The 20,725-nt window shown below is 38.1% G+C and overlaps 3 protein-coding genes across 3 annotated transcripts; 1 reads left to right on the top strand and 2 right to left on the bottom strand.

Moving 5' to 3' along the window:
- The first annotated feature begins 796 nt into the window (after positions 1-796).
- On the top strand, positions 797-14,760 carry LOC144633549 (uncharacterized). The gene is made up of 7 exons (XM_078492397.1): positions 797-845; positions 1,009-1,317; positions 5,154-5,301; positions 7,939-8,239; positions 9,321-9,514; positions 10,689-11,239; positions 11,733-14,760. The coding sequence occupies exons 1-7, from the start codon at positions 797-799 to the stop codon at positions 12,074-12,076; spliced, it is 1,896 nt and encodes a 631-aa protein (XP_078348523.1). The 3' UTR covers positions 12,077-14,760.
- A 541-nt stretch (positions 14,761-15,301) lies between these two features.
- On the bottom strand, positions 15,302-17,575 carry LOC144633718 (uncharacterized). The gene is made up of 4 exons (XM_078492572.1): positions 16,298-17,575; positions 16,114-16,217; positions 15,888-16,032; positions 15,302-15,601 (listed from the first exon to the last, which is right to left on the bottom strand). The coding sequence occupies exons 1-4, from the start codon at positions 16,528-16,530 to the stop codon at positions 15,580-15,582; spliced, it is 504 nt and encodes a 167-aa protein (XP_078348698.1). The 5' UTR covers positions 16,531-17,575; the 3' UTR covers positions 15,302-15,579.
- Positions 17,576-17,809: 234 nt separating this feature from the next.
- On the bottom strand, positions 17,810-20,672 carry LOC144633717 (thymidine kinase, cytosolic-like). Its single transcript, XM_078492571.1, has 7 exons — positions 20,470-20,672; positions 20,343-20,374; positions 20,075-20,188; positions 19,294-19,387; positions 19,056-19,145; positions 18,508-18,627; positions 17,810-18,395 (listed from the first exon to the last, which is right to left on the bottom strand). The coding sequence occupies exons 1-7, from the start codon at positions 20,635-20,637 to the stop codon at positions 18,282-18,284; spliced, it is 732 nt and encodes a 243-aa protein (XP_078348697.1). The 5' UTR covers positions 20,638-20,672; the 3' UTR covers positions 17,810-18,281.
- Between the last annotated feature and the right edge of the window lie 53 nt (positions 20,673-20,725).

Here is a 20,725-nt window from a genome sequence, read left to right as displayed (position 1 = left end):
AAAGGCCCTTTGGGCTGTCTCGTGTCACTCTCTTTTCAATATGTGTAATTTGCGATTTAAACTTTCGCTTCTCGCCTCGCCCCGCCTCCTCCCCCCGCGCGTAATTTTTTTTCGCTATAAGCTCGACGAACTCTTCGAAAAAAAAAATTTGCTTCAAGCTCGACGGACTCTGCGAAAAAATAGGGACTGCTCGTAGTCTATGTTAAACCACGAGGTATAGCCTCGTTTTGGTGCTAAGCTTGTTTTCGTTCTATAAATTCATATAGTGATTGTTCGTTTATAATTCTTTTTGATGTATTGAGGTCTTGTTTCTTTTTTTTGTAAAGTTCTCAGGCTCAAAGGCTAGTTTTCTACCAGGTAGTTCTGTTTCGTCTTAAAGGCAACTTCACAGTTTCAATTCGCTAAGGGTGCAGAGGATTATAAAGAAGGGGCATTCCAAATTACCTCATTCTTACTAATTTTGCGCGTACTTAATTAAATTTCGCGAGTATTAATTTGCGCGATTGCAAAAAAAAATTAAGGCAAAAGTGTATTAAATTTTGCGATTTTGTCAGTGTTTTATAGCACAGTGGTCAAAGACTAAGAAACTACTAGACATATACAAAGATCTGGTTCAAGGAGTCTCGGCAAACGGAAACTTTGGTGACTGTACTAAAGAGGTTTTGGCCGATTTACAAATTGAAGATAACCAATAATCAGATGAAGGGTGCTAGTCGAAAACAAGACGGAAATGTATTTTCCAGGATAAATAGCTGCAGTTTCAAACATTTAAAATTTTTTACTGTTTTGATATAATATGGTATTCGTCGCTATTCAGGACTATTCGTCACTATTCGCAACTCTTCGTTAGTATTTAAAACTATTTGTCATTATTTGTTACTATTCGTCACTATATATCCAACTACTATTCGCTTCTATTGGCCATTATTCACGACTTATCACATACTATTCGCGACTATTCGGGAGTATTCGTACTATTCGCGACTATTCGCTATTCGGTTTTTCCAGACATCTATTTAGATCAAGCCGCCATTCAACACAGGACAGGGGACTGCTCAGAAGCTTTTAAGTCAGAGAAGCGTGTACTCGACATCAGACTGAGGCTGTTTGGGGCAGGGGTTACACAACATTCACTAGGCGACTACATCTCCGTTCTTGAGCCCAAGAAGCATATCAGACGGAAACTGTTTGGTGAAGAACATATAGAGACTGCTGACAGTTATCTTTCAGTGGGGGCTACACAACATCCAGTTGGAGACTACAACTCTGCTATCGAGTTTAAGAAGGGTGCACTTGAAATAAGACGGAAACTGTTTGGTGAGCATCTATTGACCACTAACAACAACCATGAAGTGAGGGTTACACAACATTCACTAGGAGACTACACCTCTGCTCTCTACGTCACCTTGCGCCGACCGTTTTGCGCTGTTTTCGATTTCTTTTGCGATTCATTGCCCGCTTTTAACGATCAAAGAACAATATTAGAAAATAGAGTACTGTCGAACCCCTATTAAGCGGCCACCCATTAAGCGGCCACCTCCTGTTTAGCGGCCAGTTACTAAAGTCCCGAAACTACTGTCAGTAAAATACTGTTAGTAAAACCCCTCTTAAGCGGCCAATCCTATTAAGCGGCCGCGGCCACCTTTTTGCCGTCCCGATGAGCATTTTTCTATTGCTTTTGCCCCTATTTAGCGGCCAATAAGAATGTAATTTACGATGTTTGGTTTTGTTTTCAACAAAAATGAGAGTGACGGCTGATAAAATCCTTCAAACACAGGTATATTGTCGTCTTCATGTGATTCCGTTATTCCTTTTCATGCTATATTGTATTGAAGAAACGTAACCTTTTTATAATGTCTTATGCTAATAAGCGGCCAACCCCTATTAAGCGGCCAGTTGCAATTCCCCGAGGATGGCCGCATACAGTGCTACTGTATTTCATACATGTTTTTTGTGACGAAAACGCTGAAAATAGAAATGCCGGTATGTTTGTAACGAACGTTTTACACATACATTCCCCCAGGTACGTTACCGAGGTGTTTGCGGTCACACACTTAACACTTTACCAAGGTCAATCTTTCATACTGTTTTCGGCGCGAAATGCGAAAGTGGATAATTCTAGGGTGCTTGCTAGCATCATCTCGCATTTATTATTCATGCTGTTTCAACAGTCCTCTACTGCTTTGTTATGTCAGTGTTTCAGACACCGAAGAATTAGAAAGCGAAGACACCGTTTATAAATCGAAATACATATAAGAAAATGCACTATAGATCTTCCTTGACTTGTGTTGTGTTCATTAAAACGCCAAATTTCCAAAAAGAGCTTATACTTATAAATCAGCAAGCCATTTAGCTTTCCACATTTTAAGAAAGACCACGTTTTTGCTGCCTTGAACACGCAAAGGAGTGTAGCTAATTGTCGAGGGTCGAGAGTCGAGCGTAAAATGTCGAGAGTCGAGGGTAACATGTCGAGGGTCGAGGGTAACTTAAAAAAATATAAAAATAAATTTAAAAAAATAAGAATATAGAAATAACTAATGAAATGAAGACAGAATTTTCTTTCGCCAATTTTTCTCTTTTTCAATAAAGCGTTGCGTGACACGCCGGGCCAAATGACGTCCGGCTCCTTGTATTCTTGGCTTTTTAAGAGATGACTACCAACTGCCCTCTCTGTACTGTCACGCAAACGTGGTATGGGTATAAAAGAATTGATTGATAAACTCTTATCAGTGGAGTGCCCGGAAACATGCACGCTAACTTTCATTTTTCGGTATTCACGCTTATTATTACCATTTAGGACTGTAGAACATTTTAAATTCTCACCAATCAAACAAACTAAATGTAAAACCAACGGAATGAATTTACGTTTGGTGGCAAACTAATGAACAGGAGATGGCATTTCTTTTACATATTATCTCCCGAAATTATCGGAAAGGTATGGCTATAATGAAAAATCTTCAATGATCTTCATTACCTTGCTGTGTGTTCATTACATGCCCAAGATAATAAAATAACATTGGATACAGGCAAACAGTTGTCTCTGGTTTATTTGGTATTTTTGGAAGCTGTGCAATACTGGACCTCCAGCTCTAAAGCAGGGTGTAACCGTAGTCATTTGAGCGTATGGGGGCAATTAACAGAGACAGGCCAAACACGACGCCCATTGGTCGAGATTTGTATTGTAGACTTTCAAAGTTTTGCTCTAACGAGTATATCCTTTAGCGACTTCCCTTTTCTGTACGAAAGGATGGGAGGGTCTCAGTACAGAGAGCGCTGTTGGTAGTCACCTCTTAAAAACCCAAGAATACAAGGAGCGGGACCTTCATTTAGCCCTCTCACGCAACGCTTTACTGAAAAAAAAGAAAAGCTGGCGAAAGAAAATTCTTCAATTATTTTATTATCTTGGGCATGTAATCTGAACACACAGCAAGGCAATGAAGATCAAGAATTGAAGGTTTTCCATTATGGCCATACCTTTCCGATAATTTCGGGAGATAATATGTAAAAGAAATGTCATCTCCGATCCTGTTCATTAGTTTGTCACCAAACTTAAATTCATTCCATTGGTTTTACATTTAGTTTGTTTGATTGGTGAGAATTTAAAATGTTCTACAGTCCTAAATGGTAATAATAAGCGTGAATACCGAAAAATGAAAGTTAGCGTGCATGTTTCCGGGCACTCCACTGATAAGAGTTTATCAATCAATTTTTTTTTAGTTGACCTCCGGAAATCTTAACCTCGCGCCATCATATATTTAATTATAAATTTCTCTGTTTATTTTATTTGCTTATCTTTGAGTTTGCCTCGCATTCGGTAATTTTATCTTGGGGTACTTGAAAAACCTACCTCTTTACCTCGGTAACTTCATGGATAGTATCCATGGTAACTTTCATGGGCAATTCTTTTGTTCTTTTTTATGTATCCAGTGAAAAACACCGCGGTAAATTTACCTTGGGAAATGTCGGTCACACACGATTTGTGAGTTTCCCGAAGTAAAGAGCCCTTTTACCACGGTAAAAGGACGATGCGTAATCGCATCTGTATAAGTTTGACACACTACACTAAGCTATTCTTTTCTTGAAACGCTACACTGCTACCCAATGTTTATGGCAAAGCCACTGCCCGGCTACTTTTCGAACAGAAATCAAGTTATCGCCGCGTAGAACACAAAGCACATGAAAGCAAACTACTCTCTGGCAGTTAGAAAGAACTAATGCAAAGTATAAACGAAAGAGATAACTTATATTTGACGAGTTCTATCATGATTAGGTAGACAGAAATTCTTACATTCGATGTAAACAACTGACAAGACACCGTTTGACCTTGTATCGTATATCAACTTTTGTTGAACAGTCATTCAACACCGCATTTGTCAGCCTCTTTTATTTGTTAATTTTTTGAAAAAATTCCTTAAAAGTAGTTGGGTTAATACTCTAGCTTAGTAAAAATTACTTCAGATGTGAACAGGTCTAATTTCAACTTTTAGAAAACAGTTAAAAAGTAGCCTACTTTGTAGCCGTGGCAACGTATCATGTTCAAAAGAACCGAAGTGCACTTCCAAAACAATTATTCGCCTCAGGCTCAGTGAATCACGGCGAATATATCTTACGCGCTATCAAAACAATTTCAGGAAATCGCGGAATGTCAATCAAATGCGTTATCAGAACACGCAAGACTTGTATGACACGCTCATTTCTTTTTGTAAAAAGAAAATTCATACAATCACAAATCACGCATTTTGTTCCTTTCGCGCGACGGTTTGCAAGAGGAGCAAATTCAGATCAGCCAATGAACGGCGGCCAATATTGGCCATTTCCATTGAAAAGCGCCACATTTTATAATCCAGCTGAACTGCGAAGCCTGCCAGCAGGTCCAGAGCCTGCACATGATCCAATTCGCTTGCAATCACTAATTCTACTGGCAAGAAGCACGCCATCGCTGCCATCGCCTCAGTCTTCAGTTGCAAGTGATGTCGAAGTACTTGCTACGGCAAACACAAAACGAAAAAACCTCGCGTTAAGGCTGCTGATAGGACTGAGAAAGAAACGCACGAACTTCTTGAAGCGTGGGCCCCCAAATTCAGTAAGCTGTGGGGAGTTTCACAAAGAGAAAAAAATCAAAATCTGGAACGATATCTATTCTTTGTATAAAGAAAGTTGTCCAGAAAGCCAGAGAATGCTACAGCAGGTGAAGAATCTAGAGTACGAGTTCAAGCAGTTCAAGCAGCGATCTCGCTCGACTGGAGAAGATGGAATTCAGAAAGTTAAAGAAGGCTTCCCTATTTCGACGTCTTTGTTGAGGTGATGGGACACCGCCACATCATCGATCCCTCTAAAATGGCCGATTCCTATGGCCGATTATTAAAATGGCAACGAGTTCTACATTTATACCTCAGAGCCGAGTGTAAACGAGGGTTCGCAAATCGAAAGTGTAAATGTTTCTCTCGATGAATCAGAACCGCCTGAGAAAAGAAAGGCAGAAAAGTACGACTCCAGACTGGCAGAGTTCTTTTATTGAAATGTGGGAAAAAAGTATGGAACAGCACAACGCAAGATTTGAACGATCGGCTGAAATGTTCCATGACGCAGCAGGCAAATGGAACAAACAAACGCCACAGTTGACATTTTTAAGATTTAGCATCAAAATAATTGTCTTTATCTAATCGTTTATCTTCTGTTATTGAATCGTTGTTATCGTTGTCACCCCTTTTAATACTGCAAAACTCACGTAGCAATCATAGTCTATTTTAGGATGCTCGTTTTTTGTTCAACCTTTTTCAACGCAATTCTCCAGCGTACTTTCAACATGCCAAATGCTACAGATCGTAGCTCACCGAACTTTAGGTTTAACTTTCTCTGCTCCTGAGTCAGGCGTCCTCTGTCCGGGTAAAGTTTCACTAGCCAGTTCGTTAGTGGATAGGCAATGTCGCCAGCTAAAAGGGGCCTTATTTCTGTTCCATTTATATTGCCTGTTGGATCACTAATAATTTGCTCGTTTGCTGCAAGTTCAGAAAAAAACGTCATCTCTTCTGCCTGCATTGTGTGTCGTTTATTAACAGAAAAGGTCAACGCTTAATATCATCGTGGGAGTGCACCGATCAGAAAACCCGAAGAGGACTGTGAACTAACTACAGCAATAAACGAAAAAAAATTTTAAGAACAGTAAAGCGTGCCTGTATTTTTACATAATAAGCCTTTTACAATAAATACTCCTAATCTACAGTTTGATAAACCAGCGCGTTAGTTGCGACCTTTGTTAAGAAACATTATCTGTTCTTTGATTACGAAATTCCGGCGGCCTCAGATCACAAAGCAAATGTTGACATGGCGGGAAAATTCCGCGGCCTCACAAAGCAAATGTTGACATGGCGGGAAAAATGTTGACATGGCGGGAAAAATATTGACATGGCGGGAAAATATCCCCCTGTACAATTATCTCGTGTCGTCATGACAACGTCATACGACACGAGACAAAAACTAGGGGGCTACAAAACACTCAGAACTTGATAACACACACTCAGAACTGACCTACTTATATTCCGAGTAGCCGGCAGAACAGCCGGTAAAATGCACCGGCTGCTGCTTATTTTGACAACCCTGCTGATAGTGAAACAAATCTGTTAAATTTCAGCTGTTGTATTATTTTTATTGTTATCTTTAAATTTTGTCTGTAGTTGAACAAAAGCCCGATCAGCAGACAAAATTGGAATTATCCATGGCAAAAAGAAACATTTTGTCACGACAATTTTATTCAGACAGCTTTGTATCCTCACTTGAAGTACTGATGCTTCCGAACCTACCAAATCTGACAGCACTTGTGCGTCCTTGCTTTTATTTGCAGTCTGACTTTGTTTTCTTTGGTCAACAAATCAAGGAAAAAACCTTACTAGTGTCCTTCATTTGTTTATTACTTGCATAAATTGAAGTATGTAATTTGTTTCTTGAAAATGCAAATGAGTACCTTGAAGGTCAAACTACCTCTGAATAAGAGCCATTGGTGAACTTTCCAGTGTCCTACAGCTTTAGCGCTCAAGAAAACGAGCTTATCAGAAACATTTGAAATTACTAGAAAAATAAATATTCTGAATTTGATTTATCATGAAAGTGAAAATTCAGTTTCACATCTTTGGTTCATAGAATTGCCTAAGTATGCATGACAGATTATTGACAAGAAAAGTATGTTTTTGTTGACTTTGTCCAGTTTTTACTTTGGGCAAATTTTGTCAGCAATGCATAGACATAATGATTTGTTTACTTTGGCCAAAATTTGTCAAGTCAAAGTTTCAACTTTTTGCACTTGTAAATTGTTGGTGATGAGAGAAAATCTTTTTTGGACAGTGTGGATAGGCCTAAATTTTTATTGCACAAAAAGCTGATTATGAGGTAAAATGGGTCACATGGATATGACATTTCAATCAGAATGGGTCTATTTTAGCTACTTTGAGAACCAGTAAAATCACAGACAGTCTAATAACTTCAAATTGAAAATGTCCCAGTTTTCGTGAATAAAACTTTCCTATTTCATATACAGTGACAAAACCTTCAGGGTTTTCAAAACAAGCCGGCACCTTTCGGAGTTCCACCGGCTACTTGATTAGTATTATTATTATGTTGCCGGCTACTTAAGCCATAGCAATCAGCTTTTGACAAATAAGCTTGGCTAGTCACAGCTGCCTGATCTTCCAGTTGGTAAAGCCTACTTCAAAACATTTTGAAATCCCTGAACCTGCTTGTCATTATGTTTGTACGTTGAAGGTAAAGAAATGCTTGTAAAGGGACTGTTTGGCTGTGTACTAGCGCATTGTACATCAAATTCAAGAGGATATTTTAACGATTTTTTATGTTTGAGCGTTATTATTTTGATTCTAGGCTTATTTTGTGAACTAACATTGCTTCACAGATGAAAATAAATAATTCTGCATTTTTTTCCTACTGCAGTGTACCTAACTCTTGTCCTGTTAGTCCACGTGGAGATGCTAATCACATGTACGCTCCAAACTTGCATGCTGTAGCAGAGTTAGCTGCCCAGGAAGTCCAAGCTACTGCCGAGGAGGAGAAGCCTAACACCTCTGGGGGAGAGGGAGCGGGTAAAGATGACGGAAAGCCTCCATTTTCATATGCTCAGTTGATAGTCCAAGCGATCTTGTCAGCGCATGACAAGCAGTTGACACTGAGTGGTATTTACACGCATATTACCAAGAACTATCCATATTATCGAAGTGCTGATAAAGGCTGGCAGGTAAGGTTTGCAGGTTTTGTTCTTGAAGAACACAACATTAAGGTATCAGTGTAGGTCAATTGACCACCTTGCATCAACTCATTTTTGTGGCAAGGCTTAAAAATAAACCCCCAAAAGTATACATTTCCTGAAAGCTTTATAAACGAGGAATTCGATAATGTTTTTTCTTTTTTGCTTAAAAAAAAACGATTTAGAAATTTTGCACAGCGAAGTGCTATGTACCTTTTCTCTTTATAAAGTTGGTTTACACGCCTTGTGTAAACGAACTTTATAAAGAAACGCATTTTTGAGTGAAATTGAGGTACACTGATACCTTAAATTAAATATTCATTTTTGTGCTCTCCTTGTTTCGCTGTTCTGGGTGTTATTTTGTCATATGCTTTCTATTATTATCTGAAGGTTGCAGTCATGAATGATTATGTCATGGATAGCCCTTTTCTGTGCAAATAAACGACTTAGATCTTTTACCTGTACAGAAAAAGGACTCTCTGTAACACAAATTCAAAAATGCCTATTTAGTAATCTTATTTTTTTTACAAAGAGAGTATTTTCTATTTCTTCTTGGTGTAATTTATTTAGGCTATGGGTTCTTTTATTTAATAGGTGAAATTTTCTGATATAATTAACCAAACAAATTCAGACCTCTTACAATAATTTATTTCCCATTTTCTTTCTTGCATCTGTAGAAAGATACATTTTCAAGATATTTTAAGGCACTTTTAGTATCGTATATTGTATGTATGGTTTTATTTTCCAACGCATGAAACTTCAACTACAAATATTTTGTTATATTGTATAGTTCAGTTATTTTGTTGAGTTAGTTATTAGCCTACCATGCATGGAAGAATGAGCACTTTTAATGTGTTTACATGTACAGTCTAAAGTCAGGAAAACAATATTAAAATCTTTTATTAGACAGTTAGGTGTGTATTATCGCTGAATATCTTTACTTGTTATTTTGACTCACTGTGCAGTCAAAAATACAGCACAACCAAAAAATATACAGTGATAATTTTCTACACCTGTACTTACTGTCTGTTAGTTTAAGTATTTGCCTCACAAGTTGATGTCTCTTTGACAGAACTCCATCCGCCATAACTTATCCTTGAACCGTTACTTTGTGAAAGTACCACGTGCACAGGATGAACCAGGCAAAGGTTCATTCTGGCGGATCGACCCATCATGTGAACAAAAACTGGCTGAGCAGGCATTCCGCAAGAGGCGACAGAGAGGTGTACCCTGCTTCAGACCACCTTTCTCACAACTCTCGTGCAGGTATGTATCTTGTATGGTCGTTAAAGAAGATAGAAGACTGCTGCTTAGTGTTACCATTTTTGTAAAAAAAAATTGTTATAATGCCGTAAAGTCTATCTATTCATGTATAGGCCGCACTTTTTTCCTAGAAATTGAAGCTCAAAAATTGGGGGTGTGGCTCATCTACGGACAACATCTCTGGTAAGCGCCAGTTCCGAAAGTCCTAATTAATATTCATAAAAACTTCTCAAGACCTCACTAATCTCATAAACGTACGTCCTTTCCTTCTTCTCTCGGCGTTCCGTCTTCTTAATAAAACCTGAAAACTTTGTTGTTGACTCACTGCCATCTTTCCCCGATTTACTAAGAGTTCCACCATGTGCAAGAAAATACAAGAAAATTGCAAGTACTCACGAGGCAAATGGCTGACCGCTTTGTGATCTTTCTTACTTGACCTTCACTGCAAATACATCTGTTGGATTATCAAACTCGCTATTCTGCATTAAAGTATCTTATCCTGTTGTGCTGGTAGCAAGTTTCCAATTAACACTTGGTTTCTTCCGAGTGCAAACGCAAAAGAAAGCTGATGTTCCATGTTGTTTTGTTGTCTTCTAAAGCCGCAGACTCCTCTCTGGGATTGCTAGGTTGCTAAGCATTCATTCGTGTGTGATTTTATAACCTTGTTTCAAAAAGTATATCAAGAGATGCATCTCAAGTGTGTTACATTGTGAACTCAAACTAAAAAAGAGGTACATGTATGACTAGTGGAATTTTGGTTTGGTAAGACTATCTACGGGTGCGTCTTACATGTATACACGGAACTTTACGGTAAATAATGATAGCGCAAAAAATGCTCTAGTTTGTTTTGGAGAACATCTCTACAGCAGGTAAAAAATTTTGAGTCATAGCCTGTAGTGATTTGAGGTTTTTTTTTTTATTAAAAAAAAAAAAAAAAAAAAAAAAAAAAAAAAAAAAAACACAATAACTACAATCAAAAATACTACATTAAGGCATTTCTTCACATACTGTTTAAAACATCAGCCCTGAAGTGGTCTGGGTCACCAACAAGAGGTTCAACTATAATAATATTATTGATTTCACCAAGAAATTCACTTTTGAGAGTGGTCGCACAGACAGGTTTGCCTGTAAATAAAATAAATAAATAACAGATCGATGTAATGTTTGTTCCTTACAGATCAGCTCCAGCTTCTCCCACACATGGCCTTCAGTTCCATGCTCCATCTGCTCCTGTAACTCAAATATCACGTGAGAACTCACCTACTAAGACAGCGGCACAGTCTGCTGATGCTGCAGTGTCTCAAGCCAAGCCAACACCCACCTCACCCCCTGTCATTCCACCAACTGGACTTCCACCACCGGTGCCAACTCTACCTCAGGCTGTGGTCAAATCAACAGTCGCATTCCAGTCAATTGCAGCTCAAATGGCTGGATCAGCTCTGCCTGTCAGTGTGATCAAGTCTTCTTTGGAGGCGGTAAAAGAAAACGATGAAGCTGATGCAGCAAAGAATGGTTTTTCTCAATCGTCAGGAGATGAATCACCTGTTGAGAGTGGACCACCATCAGTGACAAAAATGGCTGCTGCTAGCAAACCGTTGGTTGCTACATTAGTGAAGCAGTCACATCAACCACCACAACAACAACAGCCACTGCAGCTGCAACAACAACAGCCGCCGCAGCAGCAGCTTCCATCACAGTTTTTAGCAGGAGCTGCAGCCCCTAGTGCAGGTAAATGATCAATAGTGGTGACTTAGTGTTGGTCAAACAGTTCATTATTTTGTTGGATTTGAAACTGGGATTGCCTTTACATGTAGTTTGATTTCAGGCATCATTCACTTGTGGGAACTAGAAGATTGTTGGAATAAGTCGAAGTGCCAGAGATAACCTGCAAAGGAATAGTCATAATGCCCAGACACTTTCCAGACTTTGTTGGCTTAGGTGTTTGTAGCTAAATATGCAATAAATGAGTGCAGCAAAGTCTGTACAGAAAAGACTGATTTTCTCCCAGTGGGGTTCCAAGCAAGCCTGGTTTACAAGAGATTTATTACATATCTTTAGGATTGGAAAAGAGCTGTAGAAAATTTACCAGTAAACTACCTTAGAAAAACTTGGACTGGTAAATAATAACATCCTGATTGGATGTTTGTAGTTATTGGCCATCTTAGCTGTCTAAGTCATGTCACAGTCTTGCTTTTTTTAATTCATTTTGTTTGTATTTCAGGTGGCCTGCTTACACCCATCCCCACCCCCACAAGTGTCTCACCCACTGGTGCTCAGGATGCTTCTACCAAACCACCAGTATCAAAAATACCCACCCCCTTACCACTCCCCTTAGTCACGACTGGAACACTCACTCCTGACTCCTCCCCCCTTGGGGTGTTGTCACCCGCTGCCACTACAGCTGCTGTTTCCATGGCAATGAATGGTGCAAAGCGAGCATTGAGCAGTAGTCAAGCCCCGACTGGCAACAATGAGGAACCAGAAATAAAACGTCAAAAATTAGTGCAACAAGGTGCTACGTGGCAGGCGGGTCAACAGGAGACTTCCACACAAGACAAACTCTAACCTTCAAAGTATTTTTCCTCTACTGAGGTCACCAAGGCACATTTTGACTGTTTGCTTGTGGCAATTTTATTGTTAGTGGACAGTTTGTAGTGACAGCACTCGAGTGTGGCTGACGCAGACGTGTTGGCAGGTAATCGCAGAAGCTTGAATGCAGGTCTGACTGGAATCAGTGGATTTACCAGATTGCTTTAAACTCATTGTTTACAAGAAGTCACACTTGCGTTTTTGTACGTGAAGAGGTGAAAACATCCGACAGCCAGGACACAAGAAAGACAGTGGCCAGATATGTGGTTGATTTTGATAAGCAAGTTGCAGGTCAAAATTGGCAAATAATGTACATCACAGTGTGAAGAAACTTTTCAGACAAAGAGAAACATGCTTGGACACCATTTGACTGCAAATTGACTTAAAGTATCAATTCATGGCTGTCCAAAGGATAAGCCATCAGGTAACAAACCAGAATGGACCATTTTGGCAAAGATATTAAAAGACTCTGAGGATTGGACAATTCAGTACATGTTGCTTGTGCTTGCATCGGAATACATGAAATGCTTCTGTTGTGAATGTAATGTTTGTTACTAAGTAGGCTGGCACTACACTATAATTATGGTAAAACTGACATTGTTACTGTAGGTACATGTTAAGTGAGATACGTATAATGATGCATGTTGCTGCCGTAACACATCATGGACACTGTATTTACTATTCATATTGTGGTTTTAGTACGAGTTATTTTTTGGTGCAAATGGTCAATCGACATAACAATAACCCTAGTATAGGGCAGCATAAAGTGGTAAAACATAAACATTTCAGATAGGTATGCAAAGTTTTTCCCATTTGAAATTTTACATAAAACCCTAAAAATTAGTATTTTAATTGTCACAAACTGGGATTTGTTATTAGACATAAAAACACAAGGCCTTTGCAGAAACTCTTTTGTCTCTTAAAAACTGATATCAAAAGGTAAGATACCGGGTACATGTCGTCCTACAGTAGGTTTCATTGCATCACTACAATGTAGGATTGGGTTACTCTATTAAAAATTACTTAGTCTCAGTCAAATGTTAGTGTCAATGAATCCAGCTATTGCTAATAATAGTTTTCATCCTATGCATTCTGGAAATACTTTTTAAATGCTGGATTGCCCCACCCTCTGTTGCATTTGATCTTACCTTTGTGCCACTGATGTGGGAAATTTTCTTTTTGTAAATAAAAATTCTAGAAAAAAGAAACTTAGACATCAGGGCAAGAATAAAAAAATCTATTCCAAAAAAGAAAACTATCTTTAAATTTATGACTTTTAGGGATAAGGTAGAAGATGCAAAATAACTTGATTCACTTTTTTTTTTCAAAAAATATCAATATGGTACTAGTGAGTAATAGTTACAATGCCTACCTAGGAAAGGTTACTCTCTACACTTTTTAGGTAATTTTGTACAAATCTCTATTCCAAAGCTACGATTGCTTCAAAGAATCTTTAAATATTTGTTTCCCATGGAAAAAAAAATCTGTAATGAACAGATAGCTGTTTTTGTAATTTATCTAAAGTACGATTCATAAATGTGATGATAACACTGTGTGATGTTTATAGAGCGGTTTTCACTTGAGTGTTGAAAGTAATTCACGTTTGTTATTTTATTATTATTACTACGCTCAGTGATTGGTTCAAAACTCTCGCGCCACTTTCTCAGCCAATCAGAAGTAAAACCAAAACCAATCGTGACTCGCTTGCGCATGTTTTCCTACGCTTCGTGCCGGCAACATGTATTTGCTTCGAGTTTTGATTGGTTTACTGGATTGTCTATGTCTTTTGTGATTGGCCAGAGGGATTACTTTGGTTTTGGTTTTACGACACTTAATTGAAAACTGCTCTAGTGCGACTGAAAAGCGTGAACACTTGAGTTGATTTTGACTTGTTTATAATGTGCAGTGATTAATCAGCTTGTAGATCAAACCATAGGAAAATTACTATAAGGGTTTGCAGTTAACTCATCTCATGATTTATGTTCCCTCATGCAACAATAACAAATTCTAGTGTTTATGCTTTTTGGATTTGCACTGTGCATAATATTAGCAGGCTTAAAAATAAGTTATGTTTTAGGGGATCATTGCAACAGATGTCTATAACTTTCATATCATCATACCTAGCACCTTGTACAACTTCAAGATATTTGTCTTAGTTGATACGTGTATGCAGTCAGTTCCATTTATAGACATTGTAGATTTAATTCATCAATTACCTTGCTTCCAATAATTTTGTACATTTCGTTGCCCGGGTTGGGGGAGAGAGGGAGAGTCTCATTTAAAAGTGATGGGGATGCTCATCAGAAACTAAACACAAAAGGATCAAGAATCTTTTTTGTGGCACGTTGCTAATATAAAGATATATCGCCAATGGAAATCATTCCCTAGGTAGTAGTGGTGGTTTTAGCAACTGCCAAATTTTAACCCTCAAAACAATTTTAAAATGCGAGCATCCCCATCACTGCAATATAGTCTACCTTTCCCTCGGGACTCATCACTTTTGACACTAATATTAGCTGCAATCTTTCTTTATGTAAATTCTAGTAACTTATTGAAAAGCTTTTGACTTAAGTTGTTTTCTTTAATGGGATACAAACGAGATTCTCCAAACTGGCTTGTTAGGCCTGAAATGGTTGAATAATAAATTATTAAGCTTGGTCTGTCTGGAAAAGTTATTTGTGAAATATGACAGTATTGAACATTAAATGAACCTTTTGAAGGTAAAAATGCCTGCAGAAAAAAATGTTGTCACTTGTGAATACAGTACTCCACTCTTCTTTGAAACTGTTCCTGGTAAAGTGGCTTAAACAACATAGCCAACTAAAGCTGGTCAACCGTGTGCCGACATCTAAATCCAACATTGTTGGATGAAAATTTTGCAACCATTTTATCAATTTGACAGTTTGATTAAGGTCAAACATTCATTTGTGTGAAAAGATGAAAACTATACATGGAAATATGTTTATACCCTAGCCAGAGTAAACTTAATATACAGATAAGTTTCTCTCTGCAACACTAAAAACAGACATCAGGGTTGTTGTCAACCAAAACTTTTTTGGTCCCCGCCCCCTCCCTTCTGTGATGCAAAAACTTTACTTCGATTCAGTCCACCTTACTTTTTTTGGCCTCTCCGCCATAAATAATGATCACTCCCTAATTGAGAAGGGACAAAAAAAACGCACAAAAAACAACCTCTTTTTTTTACAATATATAGAAGTCCGTGATTTCTTTTATTTATTTTGGTTTGATCTCTGTTGGAAATAAAACAAGTGCCAGAAAGGCTGGTAGTCGCATTACTGTTTTGTCAGGGTGGAACTCTGAGATCCTCTAAGAAAAGCAAGTTTACAGAAAACGCACAGACAACCACTGTCATGCTTGTTGGACTCTTCAATGTTTCAGGGTTGTTCATGAAGTTTGTTGGAGCAGGATTGTCCCTGTATTGTACACTAGTTTTCTCATAATTTTTGCTGCTTCACTATTTAAGTTGTGCAGTTATTTGTCCTGAAAAAGAAAACAAACAAAAATTAAAATAAATATCAAAATATAAATTCAGTCTTTTTCATAAACAAATAGGCGAAAGCTTGTAAATACCATACTTTGAATAAATGCCGGGGCGTTTATTTCCAACTCGACCTTTTTAGGTCCGGACGTTTATTTGGTGCCCGGCATTTTAGAAAACACGGTTCACGCATACATGCATCTAAATCAAGCAGCTTATGCAGTTCATAATATCATTACCAACCCATACTGATATTACATACAGAAACTGTAAGTGGCAAGTACTTACTCTCCATGAGTTGCTGTATTGCTGCTTTCATCGAGGGAAGTGACGTCGATATACGGACTATCACAATCATTATCAGACTTATCAGCGCTGGGGGATGATTCACTAACCGATGGCTGACTCGAAGGTTTTGTTGACGTCTGTGGACCTGTACAAGAAGACATATTTTTTTAAAAGGAATAAAAAAATCCATCCAGATCATAACATACAATACTGTTTGTTCTCGCACCTTCATTCTCCTCACTATCCTTCACGTGTTTTCGCGGGTATAAACCTTTCCGCCTTCTTTGTGAACTAGAACTTGAAAGAACACTTGGAACATTTTTGGATGACCTGCAAACGAACAGACAGAACAGTCGTATACTGGTTATCGCTACCAAGTAAATAAATCAACGTAAATAAATTTATCTTACCTTCTAAGAGATTCCTGTGTCAACAAATGTGCGGCGAACGCGCTGTCGCTACACGCTTCATATCCAGCGATTAACTTCGCCTGAAGCCACGATTGGAAAATATTCTTTTCTAAGTAAATACGTCTGTGGCATCTTTGCCATCGCTTCGCGGCCTCGTTTTTATCAGCAAACTTCCGCTTTCGACCAGAGTTTTCCCTTTTCCCACCACGACCCTTTCCACTGGTCGACGCCATCTTGAATTCGGCGAGTCAAACTTGAAATATTTAGCCCGCACTTTTCAACTCGTCTCCGAGCCCGCGCGCGTACGGTCAGCGGTCAAACGCTCTGCGCGTGCGTAGTTTTAGCAAAACCTTTCAGAAATTTTTCTGCGAAGACAGCCATTCAAAAGTTAGGATTGTGCATCACACAGAATAAAAAATTTTAGTAATTGTTTTCTAAAATGGTATGCATAGAGAGAGAAACTGCTGATTTATCATGGCTCATGTTCCACTTTAGCCTAGAGGTTCAGAATCTTGAAGGTACCCTCTGGGAAAAAGATTGAGTTCCAAACAAAAGCTCTTGCATGGCAACCAGGAGCACATTCCATTTGACCAAATATACTTGTTTGAAATTCTGGGTATTTCATGTGGCGAATGTTAAAGTATTTTCCCGGTTGGTGCTTTCGTTCCAAGTTTTGGTCAAATGGAAAGTGCCTTTGACCGTGCTGGACACATTTTGATACCTGCTTGTTAAAACTGGGCCTGAGCAGAATGATTGAATGGAACAGTATTTTCCGGTTGTTTTGATTTCCGGGAATTTTTTAACAAACTTGAGAAGCTGTCCTAAAATTCTGGAATTTTATTCCAGGAAATGTCTGTTTCATTCGCTTCCAACCCACAATTTTCAGAATTTTTGGTTATGGTAAGCGTCTTAGCTCATCCTCAGTCAGGCCTCAATTGTTTTGGTCAGCATCACATTACAAATAAAAATGTTTTTTTTTTTTTTTTTTCAAATCTGTCCAATCTCCATTAGTAGATTCCCTGCATCCCACTCAGACATCCTCTCATTGGGGATGACTCCAGATGCATCAAGCATGTCAATGCTGCACCTTCTAAAGCATGAAATAGGGTAGGGGTGAGTCACACATGAAAGAGACAGGAATGCTTGTCAGAAGGTTTGAATTAACCCCTAAAGGAGAGCAATCTGGGCATGGCTGGAGCTTTCTTTGACCCCTAACGGATACCTTTTTCACGCCTGTTCAGTCGATTGCCAGTACAATATGGCAACACTATTGATTTCTCCATGTACAACCTTAAATGAGACCTTCACAGCCAGAAGTATAAGCATTCTGGATAGCTAGAACAGCAGGCTGCAGAGAATTTGCAAGTGGGGCAGTGACACAGCAGATTAACACAACTTTCTTACAAGACTTTCTTTCATCTTTAATACAATTTAATTTCATTCATAAATGATTTTAAATATTACAATACAAAGCTAATAGCAATACAGTAGTAAAATCTGTTGTAGTGAAAACTTAACTTTATAAACTTCCCACTGCTTATAATAAAATTAATTATTAAAAGCAAACATATAATAATTTCCCCTTAAAACCTTCCCAGCAATACTTAATCACTTTTAGTGCAAGAATAATCCAACCTAAGTGAATATATTTACAATGCTCAGCAATAAATCTCTACATTACAAAAAATCAACAATAAAACAAGTATTTGTGCTAAAGAGAAGCTATTTACATGCTTACATGATATAAAAGGATATAATGATATAAAATTGCAATTAAAGCTCTAGTCTGCTTAGCAGTAACATCCAAGATTTTAACCTTTACAGAAAATATCTCTTCAATTATTTCTTGAATTGGCGTATGAAAAGAAAGGACATAATTTTAAGAGTTTCACATAGAAAATGATAGTAGAAAATTTCTGTGTAAGGATTAAAAGTTTTCAGTTGAACATTTTACGTTACAGTTGTTAGATAATATTTATTAGATCTAATGAAAGCCATTTCTTATTGGAGCACCAGCCAGCACCTCCTGAACAGATGAGAAATTATAGCAATCTCGACAGACCGCCATGTATTTATCAGCTCCACCTATTACTTCAACCTGAAAACAAAACCATTAAAATTAAAAACAACAAACAAACGTCATGGAAATCACAGTCAGTTAAAGCCCCAGCTGAATAAGACCTGTAAGAATGGCCATGTGTGTTTTTTACCTTCTTTTCTGCCCCAAGTCGTTTTGTAAATGCAGCATCCTTGAAACAGTGCATACACACTGCATTAAGTTTTACAACACTTTCTGCCAAGGGAACAAGATTCAAAACACCTCCAAAGGCCTGTAACAATAGGAGAAAAGAATATTACTGATGAATCATAAGGAACCACAAGTATTAATAAAATTTACAGCAAGCAGCTGGTACGAAGGCTGTTTGGTAGAATCATTCTTTAATTACTTCAATTTTTATGTTAGGGAAAAAGCTGACTTCTCTGAAGAAGTAGCTGATGCCTTTTTAGTCATCAATGCTTATTAAAGCACTGGGAAACTGATAATGCTTTTTACTCATCCAACCCATGTAGGGGAGAGTTTTGTGACATGTTCTTGGGCAAGACAGTCAACTCTGATTGATGTGTTTACACAGTGTCATCTGGTCAATATTATAAATGTACATACCATCAGGGGTGGCTTAAGAATAATATTCTCGTTTGAGGAAAATGTGCACTGTTGACTAAAAAAGGTGTATTTTTTACTAAATGCATGCCTCACCTGTCGTTGAAATGTTCCATCTAATGCAGCAACAATAACAGTTTTTCCAAGACTAGCCATTTCTTCTGAAAACTCCACGACATCTGGAAACTAGGATAAAAATGCGATTCAGTGGTGGTCAGTGCTTGCCTTCAGCATAGAACTATTATTTAAGCCCTCACTAACAAATTCACTTAACCCACATATATTTGTATATAACACATTACCATTGAAAAAGGAAAATAATAGTTAGACTTACAAACTGGCCTTCATCAATTCCTAAAACAGAATAATCCATAGCTTTACTCTTGATGTGATCTAATACTGAGCAAGCAGTGGCTCTAAGGGTTTGTCTGAAGGGAAACAAAATTAACATTGAATTACACTTCACGAGAACCAGTTAATCAAACAAGCAAATGCATACAATTTATATAAAAAAAGTCATCAGGTTACTTTCAGCTGAAAGAGGTAAATAAAAAATTAATTCTGTTAAACTGTGTGTAAAGGAAATGGGAGGGGTGGGGTGGTGGGGCTGTGCCTTGGAATGCAACAGCAGGAAAAAATAAATACTTTAAATCAAATATTTACCCTGGGGGTTCTCTGATTGGATTTCATTTGCAAATTCCTTTGTATACACTCATTTCAGGGACTTGGAATGGTCATAAACTTGCATTTAGTACTACAGGTTTATCCACAGATAACAAGCCTCTATAAAAGCTCTTGGATGAGGTCAAGAAATGAGGGCACATTTGGTGTAGTTGAAATTTATGCAAATCACTTCTCTCCTCATAATTCAATCACACGTTTTCTGAGCCACCTGGTGAGGTGCAAGCGTTTGAATTGAAGCGCGCAATTTGAATTATAAGATGCTCTTGCAGCAATGATTTTTGAGATTACTTATAAAACTTCAAGTCATGCTACTACACTGATTAAATAAAATAAACCTTCCAGAGAACACCTTTTTGAGCAGTTTTCGCGGTGGAACATGAACAACAATTATTAAATTATAACCATGAATGAGTTTTATCTCCTCAGCTCACCTATCATGTGTTGCTACACCATCAATGTCGTATCGGTTGTCTTTCTCGTATTTTATCACCATACAAGAATGGTTGGCTACCTGGTATCGCTTGATCCGTCTGAGCAACTCCGTTCTGAAAGGGAATCATTTTAGAACGTAAACACGCACGTGGAAATATCGCTAATAAAACGACATTCAAAGCTAAATTGAATTGACTCTTGAAAGGTGCTGATTTTCTGTCAATAAAATGACGCATTTTCCGGTAAAATTAATAGATATTTGCGTACGTTTTTCCTGAGAACATTGGTCCAAAGATGACCTACAAGATAAAGCAAGAGAACAAAGGGTTAGCTTGTAAGTTTCAGTCGAAGCAAGTTATAGCAGCAAAAATCGCCATCTTGGGCATTACATCACCTGAATTTGGCCTCTTAAATTCATAACACTGTGAACATCCATCCCTGGAATTGTAACTAAAGACATTTTACAAGTTTTTGTATCTTGTGCTTTACAAATCACCGTCGATGCGACCTTCGTTGATGAGAACAGCGCGCCAAAAGATTTACAAAATTCGCGCCTAAACATGTTGATTAACGAACCGCTGGCAAACTGGTAACCCAGGCCTCTCGGATGAAATCTTACGAGAGAAACTGGTGAAGAGTTTATATGGTTG

This window comes from Oculina patagonica, chromosome 12 (genome assembly GCF_052425735.1).
Source record: "Oculina patagonica isolate OP01 chromosome 12, crgOcupat, whole genome shotgun sequence".
NCBI classification, from domain to species: domain Eukaryota; kingdom Metazoa; phylum Cnidaria; class Anthozoa; order Scleractinia; family Oculinidae; genus Oculina; species Oculina patagonica.
This window is presented reverse-complemented; position numbering and strand designations above follow the sequence as displayed.

Excerpts from the sequence above, each read along its gene's own strand:
- LOC144633718 (XM_078492572.1), bottom strand. The coding sequence starts at position 16,530 with ATGGCGTCGACCAGTGGAAAGGGTCGTGGTGGGAAAAGGGAAAACTCT. Across the intron at positions 16,033-16,113 it reads GGATAGTGAGGAGAATGAAG|GTCCACAGACGTCAACAAAA; the intron begins GTGCGAGAACAA and ends CTTCTTGTACAG. Across the intron at positions 15,602-15,887 it reads AATACAGCAACTCATGGAGA|GACAAATAACTGCACAACTT; the intron begins GTAAGTACTTGC and ends TTTCTTTTTCAG.
- LOC144633717 (XM_078492571.1), bottom strand. The coding sequence starts at position 20,637 with ATGTTTAGGCGCGAATTTTGTAAATCTTTTGGCGCGCTGTTCTCATCA. Across the intron at positions 19,388-20,074 it reads GGTGTAGCAACACATGATAG|ACAAACCCTTAGAGCCACTG; the intron begins GTGAGCTGAGGA and ends GTTTCCCTTCAG. Across the intron at positions 18,396-18,507 it reads GACTTGGGGCAGAAAAGAAG|GTTGAAGTAATAGGTGGAGC; the intron begins GTAAAAAACACA and ends TTTTGTTTTCAG.
- LOC144633549 (XM_078492397.1), top strand. The coding sequence starts at position 797 with ATGGTATTCGTCGCTATTCAGGACTATTCGTCACTATTCGCAACTCTT. Across the intron at positions 5,302-7,938 it reads ATTTCGACGTCTTTGTTGAG|TGTACCTAACTCTTGTCCTG; the intron begins GTGATGGGACAC and ends TTCCTACTGCAG. Across the intron at positions 8,240-9,320 it reads GTGCTGATAAAGGCTGGCAG|AACTCCATCCGCCATAACTT; the intron begins GTAAGGTTTGCA and ends TCTCTTTGACAG.